This window comes from Myotis daubentonii, chromosome 3, assembly GCF_963259705.1.
Source record: "Myotis daubentonii chromosome 3, mMyoDau2.1, whole genome shotgun sequence".
Taxonomy (NCBI): Eukaryota; Metazoa; Chordata; class Mammalia; order Chiroptera; family Vespertilionidae; genus Myotis; species Myotis daubentonii.
In genome coordinates, this window is record NC_081842.1 from 154,809,798 (window position 1) to 154,828,874 (window position 19,077).

General features: G+C 38.4%; 1 protein-coding gene across 1 annotated transcript in view; it reads left to right on the plus strand.

Moving 5' to 3' along the window:
* SELENOF (selenoprotein F) overlaps nt 1–14,953 on the plus strand; it is a 33,390-nt gene extending 18,437 nt beyond the window's left edge. Inside the window, exons 3-5 of the mRNA XM_059688967.1 lie at nt 7,227–7,290; nt 13,189–13,238; nt 14,081–14,953. Coding sequence (XP_059544950.1) covers nt 7,227–7,290; nt 13,189–13,238; nt 14,081–14,212 — 246 coding nt within the window. The 3' untranslated portion in view covers nt 14,213–14,953. The remainder of the gene's footprint in view (nt 1–7,226; nt 7,291–13,188; nt 13,239–14,080) is intronic.
* The last annotated feature ends 4,124 nt before the right edge of the window (nt 14,954–19,077 follow it).

Consider the following 19,077-nt stretch of genomic DNA (forward strand, 5'->3'; position numbering starts at 1 on the left):
TAAAATAGTTACTCCTTAGATCTGAATTCTATTCAGCAGTTAAAATTTTCCTTTTGTTTCACTTACTAGAGCATTTTCTTCATATTGCAACTTAATATTCCAACTGTTTGCAGTTTTTTCTAATCATCCTATTGAGTTTCAGTAATACTAAAGTTTTGCCTTTAAATAAAAGAGGATTTCGAAAATAAGAATGGCCACAAGCAATACTTCATAAAGGAAAACAGAATAGTGCAATATTTGTCTTGCTTAGTCAATCCTTATCTGATTTACCTTTTAGAATTTGTTTAGTCTGTTGAGCAAAAGCCTACTGTTTGATTGTTTTGTAATTTTTGCCTCATTAATAGTTGGCTATAGTTCAAGGCAATGATTCTACTCTCATCCCTGGCTGCCCATTGCAATCACTTGGGTAGTTTTTATAGTAGTAACAAGAATTAAAATACTGATGCCTGGATCTCACCAACAAATATACTAACTTAATTGGACTGGGGTAGGTTCCAGGGATCAGTAATTTTCAAAATCTTTCCAACTAATTCAAGTGTACAGTCAAGGTTGAAAACACTGCTCTAACATAATTTGAATTTGAAAGCTTGAGAAATTTTTGGAGTGGCCATTCTGATTACAGAAGAATAATGAATGATAGCCCTGAATAGTCCCAGAACAGAAAAAACTATTAACTATGAAAATGGTTAAGCTTAACCATTAGTATCAAAGTACTAGAATAGCTGTTGTTACTTATTGAGCATCTAAAAAGTCCAGGATTTTTGCTTTTTTATTAACTCCTTATAGCCACTCCAGCAGATAGTGAATACATTTTGTTCAAACAGTAAACTGAAGCTCAGAGAGAGTGACTCATCCAAGGGGACATGCTTGTAAATGGTGGAGCCAGAATTGGACTATATACACATTTGATTTTATAACTTGAGATCTTTTCACTGTACTGATAAAAGATAAACCTGGGGCATATTAAAATTTGTAATAGTTTGAGCAGAAATCAACTCAAACCCAGCAGCATCAGATAGAAATAGTTAGAAGCATCCCACCAACAGAAGTTAGGGGCAAGACTTTTATTATAGAGAAAATGCAGAAGCAAAGCAAGGAAATTATTTGATTGACTATAGTTTAAGCAGTTGCCTTATTTGGGAAAGACTAGTTGGTGTATCTGATTGTCTTAGCTTTTGATTTCTTAACTTCGAAGCATTTTACAGGCTTAAGTTTTGGTTTGTTTACATAGGCTGCTAATGCCTTAGAATCAACCCAGTCTAATGGCCTCCTTGTTTAATGTAACAGTACCATGCTATATGAAAATTTTGATATTTAGTTTAACTTAGTTTATTTCAAGATTTTCTTACTGTCATGTTTCTTTAGAGTCACGGATATCATCACCAATACAAATATATTAAACTAGAGGCCCGGTACATGAAATTTGTGCACAGGAGGCAGGGATCCCCTCAGCCCAGCCTGCACCCTCTCCAATCCGGGACCCCTTGGGGGTTGTCCAGCTGTCGGTTTAGGCCTGATCCTATGGATCAGGCCTAAACCGGCAGTCAGACATCCCTCTCACACTCCTGGACCACTGGCTCCTAATCGCTCGCCTGCCTGCCTGCCTGGTTGCCTCTTACTGTCCTCCTCCCCCCGCCAGCCTGATTGCCACTCACTGCCTCTGTGTGCCAGCCTGATCGTCCCTAACTGCCCCCCCCCCCCCCCGCGCCGGCCTGGTCACTCCTAACTGCCCCCCGCTGCCAGCCTGTTCGCCCCCAACTGCTCCCCTCTGCTGGCCTGGTCGCCCCTAACTGCCCCCCACCCCGCCGACCTGGTCACCCCCAGCTGCCCCCCCAGCCAGCCTGGTTGCCCCACGCAGCCTGCTTGTTCAGTCGTTTGGTTGTCCCTCACTAACCCCCCTGCCAGCCCGGTCATGGGGAGCCATCTTGTGAGGGTGTGAGGGTTAATTTGCATATTACCTCTTTATTATATAGGACTAGAGGCCCGGTGCACGAATTCATGCACCTGTGGGATCGGGCCAAAACCGGCTCTCCGACATCCCCCGAGGGGTCCTGGATTGCGAGAGGATGCAGGCCAGGCTGAGGGACCCCACTGGTGCACGATTGGGGCTGAGAGAGATGTGGGAGGTTGGCCAGCGGGAAGGGACCACAGGAGGGCTCCAGGGCATGTCCAGCCCATCTCGCTCAGTCCCAATCAGCTAGACCCCAGCAGCAAGCTAACCTACCTGTCAGAAAGTCTGTCTCCTGGTGGTCAGTGCATGTCATAGCAACTGGTCGACCAGTCAACTGTCTGCCCCCTGGTGGTCAGTGCACGTCATAGCGAGTGGTTGAGCAGCCTTAGCATATCATTAGCATATTACGCTTTGATTGGTTGAACGGCCTACTGGTCCTTAGATGCTTAGTGTTGGAAAGTAGTAGAATATTTCTGACTTGGACCAGTTATATAGATTTGTGTTGGCAGTGTGATGGTGGCAGTAAAAATTAATTCAGAAAATGTACATAATTCACAAGTGTTCCCTTTGTTTAGTGTTGTGAATTAACTTATTTTGGAATCTAGCAATATGAGAAATAGCATAGGCCATTTTTTTGTCTTGCTGTTAATCTGAACTAATTTGTAGCAGCACAGTTAGACTTTACTTACAGCAAAGTTACCACCACAAAATAAAGATTTTCTTGGTTTTTTCCTGTACATGAAAACTTCATTATAAGCTCTTACTGGAGGAGGAGTTATTATATTCCAATAGTAATTTATGAGGAAAGTCTTTCTACAATAAAAATATATGAAATGTACAGAATCTAAAATTGATATACATACAAATAAATCTTTATTGTACTTAAAGTATATTTAAATCGGGGAAAAATTAGCTAACCACAAAGCTGAAAATTAGTTTAAGAATAATAAAAATCACTTATTTTTAAATGAGTGAAAATTAATACATATAAAAATCCTGTTACAAATTAGATAAATGAATCATAGAGCTGAAATAGTTAGATATTTCTACTTACAACCTAGAGGATTCTATTAGTTCAGGAAAACCTAGCAATTGCAAGTAATATGGAAATAGATATAGACTCCAAAAGGAAAAATTGTGACTTGGGTATCATTTTTGTATTTTTCTAAAGGTGTCTGTGTAGTTCCATTTAAATTATTTGGCTAGTACTATAACCTATAGTGCCTAGGGTTAGATTTTCTATACAAATAAGGCTTCTCTAATGCATATAGAAAAGAGGCCCACCAACTTGCTATAAAAAATATAAGTTTTCTACATAAGAGTTTTATAACTTGCTTTGATTTATCTTCTGTTGGTATTTTTGCATAAATGTTTGAAGGTAAGCATTTTTGTATCCCAGTGATGTTACTTAAAAAAGTAAAAATGAGCTGTGGCTGGTATGGCTCAGTTAGTTGGGTGTTGTCCCATGCACTGGAAGGTCTCAGGTTTAGTTCCCAGTCAGGGCACATTCCTAGGTTTTGGGTTCAATCCCCAGTGGGGACATGTATGAGAGGCAACCAGTCGATGTATCTCTTGCATATGGATGTTTTTCTCTCCCCCTCCCAGCCTTCTCTCCCTTTCTAAAGTTTTTTTTTTTTTCTTTTCAAAACAGGTAAAAATGATAAGGGTGAAAGTTAAGGAATTGAAAGTTTTAACCTTTTATACTCCTTTCATACTTTATGTCCTTGAGAATTCCTATTATACATAGCTTGTATTTTCTTTTGTGTGAATTTGTGTGATGTCAAAGATGCCTATAAGTACTTTATAGAGCATTGAAAATTTACCATAATTTGTAGTTAATTTATTTATTCATCGTGAAAAACAAATGTTTTCCTATGAACACTACAAATTCATAAGTAAAATGCCAACTTAGCATCACAAATTAAAATTTTTAGTACTTGACTTGAATAATGTTATGCAGCTTTGAGTTACATTTTCTTTTTGTTTATCCTAGACTGTAACTAAGCACAGTCTACAAAGTGTGTCAAAGGAACTTGAAATATTTTGAAAGTTACATGATGAAAAAAGAAACGTTTAATTCTGTTATATGAATAATTCCATTCAGCACACATACATTGAGCAGCTTTGTGTCCAGGTCTGGGGGAATTATGATAAATAAGACATTTCCTGTCCACAGTGAAGTAATAGACTATTTATAGTTAGTTCATTATGATGAGAACAAGAACTATGTGACAAGTCCCCAATTGAGATAGAAGACCAATAATAGTTTTCCAGAAGGTCACATCTGAGCTGCTATTCATTAGAGATTGTATGTCTAGTATTTGTAATTAATCAGTTGGTATTTTATGATGCAGAGAAGTGCTTTCCGTGAATGGGTTATAGGTATGCTAGGATATTGAGTCCTTCAGTCTGTAGACAACCAAATGGGGAGGAACTAAGTGAGCAGAAACCCCAGCTGTAACAGCCTCCTCCTGTTATCCCAATCTCCATAAGGTTGTTGCCATTTTCCCGTGTGATGATATGAAGAATATTGGGAAATAGTGGGGTAGAGAAATGCTGTTATATAAGGTAATGGAATCTCCACTAGAGATTACAAGAGGTCACAAACTTGCAAATAAAAGATAAATCTAATAACCAAATTTTAAAATGGCTTATTTTTTTATTTTCCTAAATTAATTCTGATAAAATACTAGGACACACAACAAAATTCACCATATTTAAGTGTACAATTCAGTGACATTAAGTACATTCACATTGTTGTGCAATATCTTCACCATCTATCAACAGGACTTTTTCATCTTCCCAAACTGAAACTCTATACTCATCAAACAGTAACCCCCTCCACTTTGTTCTTTCCTCCCCCAGTCCCTGGCAACCACTATTCTACTTTCTGTCTCTGAATTTCACTAAGTACCTCATAGAAGTGGAATCACCCATATAGTATGTGGTATCTCATTGTGATTTTGATATGCATTTCTCTAATGATTAGTGATTAGTTGAACATCTTCTTATGAACTTTTTGGTAATATGGCCTGACATGTTTTAAGATATTTGTGGGTGGGGAGACTTGTCTAATCAAGATTCACCAAATCTTACTCAAAAGCAACTTATTTTATAGAATTCTGTCAGCCTAATCTTAAATTTTTGCTGCTACAAAGAATCTTAGAGATCCTCAGAGTTTTTCATCTGAGATCCATCAGTGATTCCAGAGAGTCCATGAATAGCCTGAATTTAAAACATAATTTAATCAGATTCTCAAAAGTATTTTAGACCCTTAAAAATCTTTTTAAAAAAATTTTTTTAAATATATTTCTTTATTGATTTCAGAGAGGAAGGAAGAGGGAGAGAGAGATAGAAACATTAATGATGAGAGAGAATCATTGATCGGCTGCCCCCTGCACGCCCCCTACTGGGAATCGAGCCCACAACCCAGGCATGTGCCCTTGGCCAGAATCGAACCTGGGACCCTCCAGTCTGCAGGCCGACGCTCTATCCACTGAGCCAAACCAGCTAGGGCTAGAGACCCTTAAAAATCTTAAGAACACTGATAGAGCCCAGAAACACCAAAATGTGGAAAAGCCACTATATTTCTGGTAGGTAGAATTAGCATAATTTTTAAATTTCTACTCTGCTTTTCTATATTTTTCAAAGTACCAAAAATAACCATGCAAAGTTTACGTGATTCATGCTATTTTAGAATTTAAAAGGTAAAATCCATCTTTAGCTCGTGAGTGTACAATTTAAAAAAAAAGTCTAAAATGCTAAGAAAACATAAAATGATTATAGCGTTTTCTTTTTTTTTTATTGTCTAAAGCAGTGGTCGGCAAACTCATTAGTCAACAGAGCCAAATATCAACAGTACGATTGAAATTTCTTTTGAGAGCCAAATTTTTTAAACTTAAACTATATAAGTAGGTACATTGTTATTAACTTAATTAGGGTATTCCTAAGCTGGCCTTTGCTAAAAACGTCCTCAATCTGAGGGGTCAGCCTCAGCAAACATACCCCCACTTCTTCAAAATAGACTCACCCAGGCCGAAAACCGACTTCTGCGCATGGGCCACGAAGTTTCAATCGCACTGTAAGTTTCAATCGCACTGTACGTGCGCGCCCGCACGTGGTATTTTGTGGAAGAGCCACACTCAAGGGGCCAAAAAGCCACATGTGTCTCTCGAGCCATGGTTTGCCGACCACTGGTCTAAAGTTTTGCATGTCTCCTTTTTACCCAATTGATCCCACCCCGCCCCTCCCCCCAGCCATTCCCACCCCAGGCAAGCCCCCACCGCCCCAGTGTCTGTGTCCATTGGTTATGCTAATGTGCATGCATACAAGTCCTTTGGTTGCTCTCTAACCCCCCTCCCTCCCCTACCATTTGTCTCTGGACCTATTCTTGTTCATCAAATTATGTTGATCATTATATCCCACATATGAGTGAGATCATGTGATATTTATCTTTCACTGACTGGCTTATTTCATTTAGCATAATGCTGATTATAGCATTTTCTTATCACTGCCTGCCTTCTCTCAGAATCACAGCATTCCCAAGTCCCTACAAAAAGAACGGTCAAGCTCTACGGCTACAAAAAAATAAATAAATAAAAGTTTATCATTGAATCCATTTCAACTGAGTTAATTGCAATAAAATATTTGTGTGCGAGCTTCTTATAATGAGCTTTTACTATAAAGAGAGTGCAGGTTCTATAGCTTTCTGCAGTATTTACCACTGAATTTTGTCAACTTAAATTCCTGAAGGGAAAATATTTACATTTTTTTATAATGAGATTTTACTGATTTTCCTATAGTATATTTACATAGAACATACTGTATTTACATTTTAAAGGTATGTGTTTTTGTTTTATTTAAATTTAACACAATGATCACTTAATTTTAAAAGCAACTACAATGTATGCTCATTAAGTATTTATGTGGATAGATGGATACATGCCTATGTTCAATTTAGCATCCTAAAAAACTGTAGGAAATCTTTTGAGATTATGTGAAGAACTTTCTAGGACATTTTACTATTCAAATTCATTGTCAAATCTCCATATCTTCTTCTCTTTTTGGCTAGGTTTATAATACTCCAAGTAGAAATTAAACTACTACCATTTAATATCTTGGGCCTCTGTTTCCTTTTCTGTTGAACTGGAACTAGATAGTTCTATCCAACTTTAACATTTGTATGATCTATATATCTGCTTAACTGTTATATTTATTTTAGAACTACATTTTAAAATTTATAGCAGTTTTTAAAAATTTTTTTTTTCTTTTGTAGCTATATGCAGGAGCTATTCTTGAAGTCTGTGGATGAAAACTGGGGAGGTTCCCACAAGTCCAAGGTATGTAAAATTAACGCTAGTAAATTCTCAGTTTAATAATTTAAAAACAGCATTTCACAAGAATAATTTTATTAAATACTAGAGGCCCGGTGCACAAAATTCGTGCGGGGGGGGTGGGGGGGTGTCCCTCAGCCCAGCCTGCACCCTCTCCAATCAGGGGACCCCCTCGGGGCATGTCCGGCAGTCAGACATCCCTCTCACAATCCAGGACTGCTGGCTCCTAACCACTCGCCTGCCTGCCTGCCTGATTGCCTCTAACCACTTCTGCCTGCCAGCCTGATCAGCCCCTAACAGCTCCCCTGCTGGCATGATTGACACCTAACTGCTCCCCTGCCGGCCTGATTGCCCCCAACTCCCCTCCCCTGCCAGCCCGGTCGCCCCCAACTGCCCTCCCCTGCTAGCCTGATCACCCACAACTGCCCTCCCCTGCTGGCCATCTAGTGATGACGTGGGGGCGTCACACGAGGGCGCAAGGGCCACCTAGGCTTTTATTAGTATAGATTCTCACAAATAATAACCTTTAGGATGATACTTTCTCAATAGCTTGTGAATTTCTTCCATAATTTTTTTCATAAAGGTAGAGTTGTATAGTAATTGTTGAATACCAGGTTACTTTAAGCAAGCATAATATATGAAATTTAGATTTAAATACAAGACGTGATGACGTGGTTATTTTTTTCAAAGGAGTCTTTCGTTTACGAAGTATAAATTTTACAAGAACTTTTTTCTTACCAGATGTAAATGTCATCCCTTTAAATAGCATTTCATTGGAGTATATTTTAAATGTGAATTGATTTATGTAAAACTCCTAAGGAACAATTACATTAGTGAGACTAGACCTGTCCTAAATGACAAATTGTCGAGAATAGAATTAATTACCATAAAACCTGAGGTGCAGAAGAGATGAAGTGATACATGCTGTATGTGTCCGCAGGAAATTTTAAGGAGAAATATATGAAAGGATAATTATAAAAGTGTATTTATTCTTTTGGTTGAATAAGCAAACCATAATGGAGCTTTGCAGTTCCAAAAATACTTGGGCTAAGGCTTTTTCTATTCTGTTCCTGTGTCACTTGAAAATCAGTTTTATGAAACAACTTTTCTGAGGTATCAATCAATATGGTTGTTGGTACCAGTACAGTGCCAACAGGAATCCCAATTTGGGGTGCAGTGAAGAAGAAAACTTTGTTCAGAGCAAACAACTCAATTGTGATACAGACAGCTCTGCTCCACTCTGCCCTTCTCTGGTCCACTCCACTCTATCTGCTCTGCTCCAGCAAAAGGTCTTTAGTGTTTCAGCTCCATCCAAGGATATAGTCTTTGTTCTCTGAGCCAAAGGGGAGCTGACTTACAGGGAGAGAAGTGCCTGCCTCTGGTGCCTGATTGGTCCATATTCATGCAAATGAGGACTCTAAGTCCTCACGTTTGATTGGTCCAAAAGGCACTGTGCTGGTTGGTCAGAATGGAACCACTCTGGTCAGTGAAGATGCTGATGGAGCTATATCTGAATAGCTCTGATTGGACAGGGAAAGTCTCAGTCCTATTGGTTAAAATAGGATTACAGGAACTCCTTTATAAGGGTTGGCTCAGTTGACGGGAAAACCGCAAGCAGGCAGTTCAGGCAGGCAGCTTAGTGCAGGCTTCTCCCTTAAGCCTGATTTGCATGAGAGGCTTGTTTAAAAATGGCAGCTAGGTTCTGTTTTTAAATTTGAGTCCGTTCACCACCTAGTGCCATGTGTATGTAATAAGTACTCAAATATCTGTTAAATGGTTAATTTACTGCCTATAAAATGTGATTTGCCACTACAGCAAATATTCTCTTCATTCAAAATTAGAAAGCTTATGAATCTATGCTTAGAAAATAGAGAAGAGAACTGATGAAAATAGTCATTTAGTGACTCTTCTTAATATTTCTTTTAAATTTGTTCATGCATTTCAGCCTGTTAAAAATCTATTCAGTGAATGAAAGTTATTACATGTGTGAGGCTCTGTTATAGATGGATACAGCAGATATAAGAATAATCCTTTTCTCCAGAGAGGTTTCTTATATAGTAGGGAACATACTGTGGGTCTAATGGTGTTTTTCACAGCTGTGCATATAGTCAGAGGGATAATGAAAATGCAACAGCATTTCATGATGTCAGTTTTGCTTGTGGATTCAGGAGTCTGCAGAGTATTTGGACAAATCCTAAAGGATAAAATTAGGTATTATAATAAGCCAGGATAACATAATCAGTTTTATTTTGAACTAAATTTTGTAGGGGAAATTTAGATGTGATATAAACTATATTCCCGCAAGTCCTCAAAACCTTAAAAGAAAAAGAAAACCCATTTATTAATCTTTGTGTGTTCTAAACGCAATTATACAAAAACTTTCATAATGGAACATGTATATAATGCTATTGCTAGTTAATTCTAAGTTTAAAAAATAAGTTCTGAAAGAATGATGTAAATGGTAATAGAACTGGTATTATGAACTATCAGATATCTAAGTGAAACATCTCATTTGTTTTTATTTTAGAAAGATTATTCTAAATTTTTTAACTTAGACTATTAGACATAATCATTACTTAAAATATTGGTAAAATGTAGATGAACAAAAACCCCTAAAAGGAAAATTATCCATTTAAAACTTCCCCAAACTGTGTACTTTAGATATGACCCCCCCCCATTAAAATAATAGTAAGCATTTTTTGTTATATTTATTATGCTAAGTATTTTATATTTTCTCACTTAATTTTATAAAGATTTTGCTTAGTGCTTCTGGGTTTTTTTACTTTTATAAATGTTGCATTTTCACTATCCCTCTGACTATATTTATAGATAACTATATATAAATATGAACATAAATGTATAAAAATTATATTCATCTCTTTAAACAACCATAGGAAACAAATTGATCTATAATCTGCTTTTTATGTTTGTGTTTCCTTCTATATCACTAGTATCTATCTATCTATATATATATAGAAGGCTAATATGCTAAGTGTCCGTCCAGGTAATAATGTCGTGTAGCAACACCCGGCTTCCTCTCCCTAGCGACTAGCCTCCTTAGAGTTTCTTCAGCCCAGGAACATGGCTTACTTTATAGCCAGGTGCAAACATTTTACACTGTAACCAAATGTCTGTGAAGCATTTTCCCATGCCTCATCTCATTTAATCCTCACAGAAGTCCTAAGTAGGTAGGTAGGAGACTCAGTGGAATCCTATTTTCTTTTCATTACCTGGAAAACGGAGATTTAGAAAGCTTAAAAACTTGACTGAAAAGAAGTAAGAAATGGTGGACCTTGAAAATGACTTAAGGTTTTCTCAAACACTGCTGCAGTTAAATATTTTACCCTTTGTTCTCCCTGTGTGAGCGACAGTAATAATCTGCTTCGTGTTGATATTTACTGCTGTGTTACTGACAATTACCGGAAAGAGAAGTTAGGGTGCTTCACTGAGCTGGAAAAAATTTAGCTACATCAGAAAGCAGGTCTAATTAAGCAAGTTTATTCTATGTATATAAAAGGCTAAGTTGACTCGCGCATGCGCGATACATATAAAGCTCTCGCTGGTGCCAATCACACGTGTGTTTCCATCTGTCATTGTCGGTCGTGAATTTGATTGATATTCTATTATCGAGTAAGGGCAAATAGCAATATTAAAATATTTCTTCTAATCAATTTCCTTTCAATGTGCACAAATTCATGCACCAGGCCACTAGTAGATTAATGTAATTTTTAATAATTTGATGCATTTGATAGTGTGGTTCATATCAATTTAGTTAACCAATAGCCTTTACACATTTAGATTATTTCCAAATTTCCAGACTTGGTTAGCAGGACTTTATGTTAAACGCTAGAGGCCCAGTGCAATCCATGCACCAGTGGGGTCCCTCAGCCTGGCCTACAGGGATCTGCGTTGCCACAGCCCGGCCTTACCTGCTAGCTTGTCAGGCTCCAGCCCGCTGTTCATGTCAATCCTGCACAGCACGAATTAGTGAGGGGGCGGCAGGTGGCCAGGGAGGAGCCCAAGGCCAGGCTCAGTGCCCTGTAGCTCCTGCTCTTCCTGGCCCTGTTGCACATGCCGTGGCAGCCACTCTTGGGCACACAGGGAGAGTGTCCACGGTAGAGGCTAGCGCTGCCACAGCGGCACTCGTCAGCCTGATATCTGGCCCCCGTCTGTTAGCTGAGCGGCGCTCCTGCTGTGGGAGCACACTGACCACCAGGAGGAAGCTCCTGCATTGTGTGTCTCCACCCCAGTGATCAGTGCACGTCATAGCTACCGGCTGGTCAGCCAGTCGCTTAGGCTTTATAACATATCTTTGCATCATCATGTAATTATATCTTTAGAGTAAAGAAATTCCTAGAAGGGGTCTTCCAGATTTAAAGAGTATGTATATTTTAAGACTTTTAATTCATTTGGCTAAATACCTTTCAGGAAGGATGTGTCCATTCATATTTTTCCCACAGCTAATCCCCAGCAAAATTCTTCTCTCTAACCTTAAATTTTCTTTTTCATTTTTGTTGCTCTGAATGAAGATATCTCATTGTTTTATTTGACACTTATTTGATTATCAGGCTGGACATTTATTTCAAATGTTTGTTGACCATCTACCTATTTGCACATGACATAATCCTGTCCTTAGTTCATTTCTCTGCCTAGTATTTTTTTTAATAATTTACAACAGCACTTTTATAAATTATATGTTAGAGATGATTTTTCTACCATATGTTGTTTCACTTTTTATTTTGTTAATGGTGTTGTTTTGCTGTCTTGAAATTTCCACTTTTATATAGGCATATCTATAGAGCATCTCTGTTAATGTCATGCTTAGGAGAAGAATTTTGTATTCCATATTCAAATTGTCTGTATTAAATTCTGTGGTAGTATTCTTAACCTCTCTATTGTTTGTTTTTTTTTAACTAAATGTATTTGTTATTACTTACTTATTCAGCTTCTTTCTTTCCCTCCAGAATGTAAACTCCTTAAGATCAGAAATTATGTCTATTTTATATAGCTTTATCTCTGTTATGCAACATGCAGTAGGTATTCCATAAATATTTGTTGAGTAAATTTAAAATGTTAATCATCTAAGTTTATTTAGATATAAGATATGATGTAGACACCCGACTATTTTTCTATGTTTTTTTTCCTCAAATAATTTGGCAGTTTGTTTTTTTTTTAATACATTTTTATTGATTTCAGAGAGGAAGGGAGAGAGAAAGAGAGATAGAAACATCAATGATGAGAGAGAATCATGGATTGGCTGCCTCCTGCATGTCCCCCACTGGGGATCGATCCCTCCACCCATGCACATGCCCTTGACCGGAATCAAACCTGGGACGCTTCAGTCCACAGGCTGATGCTCTATCCCCGCAGTTTTCTTAAAAGTATGTATTGACTAATTCACTCACATACCCCAGACGCTAACACCTATAATCGCTATCTCCCTCCCTGCCTCCCTCTCTCTGATTTGATAGTTTAACTGTATTAAAAAATTCCTGCAGATATTTGTATCTCTAGATTTATTATTCTGGTATCAGTATCCTACATTAAAAAGCAATTGAACAAATTTTCCTTCCATATTTTTTCTAAACTGTGACTATCCTCAAACATTTACTCTTCTAGCTGACCTATCATTTTGTCAAGGGCTCAGAATCCCATTGGAAAATGAGGTTTTAATTAATTTAAAACAATTAACACTTTAAAATATTTCCTTAATTTATAAGAGCACTTTTCCCATTGAAGTGTATGATATGTCTTTAGATTTTTATATCTGTTTGAATCACCTTAGTTTTTTCATATAGGATCTAATGTTTCACTTATTGAGTTTATTTCTACTTTTTGTTTTGATCTTTGTATCTTGCTTGGATTTAGAAATGAATAATCTTAATATTTTTCTTTTCTCTTAAGCTTTTGTCAGAAGTGATAAACCCAAACTATTCAGAGGACTGCAAATCAAGGTAAGGTGATTTTTTCTTTCTTTTTATTTATTTATTGTTGAGAATATTACAGATGTCCCCCATATTCCCCACTTTGCCCTCTTCCACCCAGTCCCCACCCCACCCAGAGCCTCCACCACATTATTGTCTGTGTCTATGAGCTATGTATTAGTCTCTTCCTGTCCTCCCCACTTCCCAAGGTAAGGTGATTTTAATGGAATCCCTTTGTTCCAGCATTAACTTATTTCTTTTTGAAGATTGAGGTCATGTTTGTTGTCACATTTAACCAGAATAAGGGTTTCTCACAGGTCTCTGGCAAAATATTGGACCTAACTAGTGGGTTGGAAGTTTCAGAAATTGAACTTAATTATAAACTAATTACAATAAAATTGTTAGGTTTCTTAAACCAAAGAAAATTCAAAGTCCAATGCAGAGTTCTATCTGATAATTTGTATGCACAGCCTATTTTAGCATTGCTCTTATAGTCATTCTCTCTCGTTAATTATTAACTTATCTGCTTCCCCCATTAGATTTTAAACTCTTTTGAGAGTGAGAGAATATTATATATGCAATAAATATTTGTTATAGTCAATAATAAGCTTAAATCCTAAATAAACCAAGTTGATACTAACAAGAATTTTTCTCTTTAGAGATAAACTATAAGTTTTTAGATTGCCCTTTGTTATGAAATTTTATTTAATTCTTTCTCAAAAGATTTCCTTTGAATCCTGTTGTGATATGTCTAAAGCTTTTTTGTATTGTTATTAAATTCAGTTAAGCTGTATTGCATTGATTTTGATTTTAGTTGAGGCAAAGAAAACCTTCTAAGCAGGTAAAATGATGATATCCCTCTTTTTTTGTAGTATGTTCGTGGTTCAGACCCTGTACTAAAGCTTTTGGATGACAATGGGAACATTGCTGAAGAACTAAGCATCCTCAAATGGAACACAGACAGTGTCGAGGAATTTCTGAGTGAAAAGTTGGAACGCATATAAATTTTGATTAAATTGTGTCCTATGCTTTTGTTACCTTATCAAATGTTAGAACACCTAGAAAATAATTTAGCTTTGCTTCCATCCTTTGATCAGTCTTTTACTGTGAGGCAGTAAACATCTAATTAAAAGTTGAAGTGGCAGCACAGCACAGGATATCTAAGGACTTGGCAAGTTTCACCAATTCATGTTTTATAAATTTCTAGCCTCCTACATTTGTTGGTGCCACTAACAGAGTGCTCTGTAATAGACGTGTGGTTAATTATGCAAATGATAGTTTGTGATAATTGGTCCAGTTTTACAAACTACAGATTTTTAAATTAGGGAGGTTAATAAGGGAGATGATTACTACTGTGCCTCATATGCTGTGTGCTCTTTGAAAGTAATGACAGTAAACTACAAAGCAAATAAGATAGACCGAGCCTCAACAGGTTGCTTGATCCTCAGATTTTCTCATATTTTTGTATTCCCCAGCTTTCCTTTTAATAGAATCGCTATAGTATATAATGAATGAACTGCATAAAAACTTTATGGCTTTGTTATTGTGAAACAGATTCAAGATCTACTGTAAGAATGAAATATTCACAGATTTGCGTTAATGAAGACTACACAGAAAACCTTTTTCAGGATTTGTGTGGATCTGATATTTAGCAAATTCTTGTGCTTTACATTCTTACAGAAAAGTCATTTAAAGATGATTATTTGTAAGACCAAAATATAAATTAAAAGTTTCAAAAATCTGAATTTGAAATTTTCTTCTGATTTGTCCTTTCATGTTTAAAAATGATACCTTTCTCAGTATACTTTTCTTTTCATATAAGCCTTTATTTTCTTTAGCCAAAATGTAAAATGGCTGTACTGTTTAAAACTTATAATTTCTTATTGTGGATAATAGTGCTTCATATTTGTCTAGCAATTTTATTTTTTAAAGTGCTTTCATTTATGAACACATTTTTATCTTGCATAAGAAGTATCTCAAATTATAGAATTTTTATGAGCTGTTAAAAATGATAATGTTTCAGGAACATTTGACATCTTGCTCCCTGGCATGTGTTGTCAGTTTGACTCAAACTCTTTCATAATAATTTTTTTTAATGGTTTTTTAATAATTTTTTTTTTTTTTTTTTTTTTTTTTTTTTTTTTTTTTTTGCTTAACCCTCTATCTGGCGAAAGTGACTTCACTTCATAAAAAGTAGTTCGCTAAAAACAACATTCATCCAAATTACTTTAGGTCATTTCAACTGCCTACTAAAAATTGATCAAAAATCCTATTCTGTCAGTTTAATGTCAGGTTAAATTCTTATAATCTGAAAACTTGCTTAATTTTTTATTTTGAATTAAACCATCTTACTGAAGAATGTTTGGAAGTTCTTAAAGACAACTCTACTAGAAAATGTTTATAAAATGTTTATTTTTCATTGAGGTTAGTGATTAATCTTTACTAGCATTTTGTGTCATGTTATATTTAAAATTAAGAAGTATGTCTTTAAAGCCAGCAAGAGAATGATACACCCTGGGCAATTTGTTTAGTCAAAATAAAATACTATGAGAAGTCCTAGCAAACAAACACATTATGGTCTACTTTTGATCATCAGTAATGGAGAGGGCCATCACTTTGATAATACAGGGCACTGGATAAATTGGCACTGATATCTAATGGTGGTTATTACATCAGAACAAGAGGGAAATGAAGCCAATCATGGACAGTGGAGAAGTACCAAGAGAGGAGTTGCCACCACATACAGAAGAATAGTGGGATAGAAGGGATAAAACTGCAAAAGTTATGGGATTGGCATAGAAAACTAATTGGAGTGATCTGCAAGCAGGAAGAGCTTGTTAAATGAGTATCTGGCAGTGGGATTTAAAAAAAAAAAAAGTGAAGAGAAGCCTAAAATGTCTGTTATATTCAATTTATTATGCGAGATCAAAAGAGGCTAAAGAACCCCACAGTATCTCAAAGCTTGAAATTCTTGAATAAATGTGTAACTACCAAGCTTCACTATTTTAATTGGGAGGTTTGAGTTAATCAGCCAATTCCAACTCTCACCAATTTAAATTAAAGAATAGCTAAAAGCTTTTTAAAGAAACAAATCTTTTTTTTTTTTTTACAAAGAAATCTTGATTACCAAAAAGGGGATATGAGTATTGATCCAAAAAGTACCATTTTGTAGCCAAATTCTGACATTAGATTACGCTTAGTCAACCTCACAAGTATAGGTATATAATAGTCACTTGATATTTATAAATGTGCTCCCCCTGCCAAAATTGTTACTTATAACCTAAAACAGTTAATTTATCTCTAAATTTCTGAATTTGGCAAAAACCTCTTCTAAGAAACTATGAGCAAGAACTGACATTTCCTGTTTTAGAGGGTTTGAGTCTTGAAAGCTAGTCTAAAATTAAAGTTAATAAAGTGTAGAACGCCCTAGCCGGTTTGGCTCAGTAGATAGAGCATCGGCCTGCGGACTCAAGGGTCCCAGGTTCGATTCCGGTCAAGGGCATGTACCTTGGTTGCGGGCACATCCCCAGTAGGGAGTGTGCAGGAGGCAGCTGATCGATGTTTCTCTCTCATCGATGTTTCTAACTCTCTATCCCTCTCCCTTCCTCTCTGTAAAAAAATCAATAAAATATATTTTTTTAAAAAAATAAAGTGTAGAAAATACTTTTGAAAGCAAATACTGCTTTCAAAACTTCAGAAATTAAAATTGGCAGTAGCTAGTATGTGAAAGCATGTCTACAAATACATGGAAAGTAGGAGTACAGATTCCAGATATAAGTACAATTAGGTAAGTATTTCTTTTACCTGAAAATTGAAGTACCTTTTAATTAAATTCTGTAGTGATAGAGGACTTTTTCTGGGAGGAGAGCCTGCATTTGTGTTCAAAAATTCAAAACAAACTTTCGCTAATTAAATATAAACATTTGCTTTCAAAGTTTTGGCCCAAGAATCAGTAGCATGAAATCTGGTTATTTAGAAATACTGAGGAAATTAAACTAAAAATAATTGTGTGAAGCCTCTAAAACTTTCCTTTCGCCACTCTTTCCTGTAACCACTCTTGAAACATACTTCACTTTAGCATTTTATCTATTCAGCATTATGACCACATTGAAGTTTAGACCTTAAAATTCAAAACATTTTTAAAAACCATTTTGGTAGAAAAATTAAACTACCACTGATCCTTATTGGTGAATTCCATCTAATCTAATAAAAGGGAAACATGCAAATTGACCATACCTCTGCTACAGCCACCAGCCATGCCCACCAGCCAAGCAGGAGCAAATATGCAAATTAACCCAACTAAGATGGTGGCGGGAGCAGGAGGCTTGGGTTGCCCTCGGCGATCGAGGAAGCCAAGCTTCCCGCCTGCCCTGCCCTTCCCTGCTCAAGGCTACAAAGTTTCAGTTATAGAAGATAAATAAATCCCAGATACCTGCTTCCAGCCCGCAGTCGTGGCCAGCCTGAAAACAGCCATCAGCCCCTCACTCAGGCTGGCCAGGCACCCCAGAGGGAACCCCCACCCTGAAGGGGCTGTGGCCAGCCTGCAAACAGCCATCAGCCCCTCACCAAGGCTGGCCAGGCACCCCAGTGGGGACCCCCACCCTGATCCAGGACACCCTTCAGGGCAAACCAGCCAGCCCCACCCATGCACAAGGCCTCTATCCTATCTAGTAAAAGAGAAAAATGGTAATTGGTGTACGACGATACCCTTTTCATTGGCTAATCAGGGCTATATGCAAATTAACTGCCAACTATGATTGGCAGTTAACTGCCAACTAAGATTGGCAGTTAACTGCCAACTAAGATTGGCAGTTAACTGCCAACAAGATGGCGGTTAATTTGCATATGTAGGCACAATGCAGAGAGGCTAAAGGGAAAGCAGGAAGAAGCCCCCTGCCACTGACAGTGATCAGAAACCCAGGGGGTAGCTAAGAGCTGGGGGGCAGGGCAAAGGCGGCCCTGGGGCCACCTTTGCCCTGCCCCCCAGCCATGATTGGAGAATCAGGCACCTTTGCCGCCCTGGCCAGTGATAGCAGGAAGTAGGGGTGGAGCCAGCGATGGGAGCTGGGCACGGTCGAAGCTGGCAGTCCCGGGAGCTAGGGGTCCCTTGCCTGGGCCTAAAGCGGAGCCCACAATCGCGGGGCCGCTGCAGCTGCGGGTCCCCGCTGCCCGGGCCGGACACCTCAGCCAGAGGCGTTAGGCCTGGGCAGGGGAGGAGCCTGCAACCGCGGGGAGCTGGGGGTCCCCTGCCCAGGCCTGACACCTCTGCCGGAGACCTCAGGCCTGGTCAAGGGGCCGATCCGGTGATTGGTGATCGGAGGGTGATGAGGGTCAACTCCTCTGGCTGAGGCATCAGGCCTGGGTGGGGGGGCGGAGCCGGGGATTGGGGGGATATGATGGTCCCCTTGCCCAGGCCTGAAGCCTGGGTCAGAGGCGTCAGGCTTGGGCGGGGGGTGGAGCAAGTGATCAGAGGGAGATGGGGGTCCCCTGCCCAGGCATGATTCCTGGGCCAGAGGCCTCAGGCCTGGGCGGGGGCCAGAGCCAGTGATCGGGGAGAGATGGGGGTCCCCTGTCCAAGCCTGACACCTCTGGCGGAGGTGTCAGGCCTGGGCAAGGGGCCGATCCTGCAATTGGAAGGTGATGGGGGTCAACGCCTGAGGGTTCCCAGTATGTGAGAGGGGGCAGGCTGGGCTGAGGGACACCCCCCCACACACACCCAGTGCACGAATTTCGTGCACCGGGCCCCTAGTCCTATAATAAAAGGGTAATATGCAAATTGACCCTAACAGCAGAACAACTGGGAATGACTGGTCATTATGACACACACTGACCACCAGGGGTCAGATGCTCAATGCAGGAGCTGCCCCCT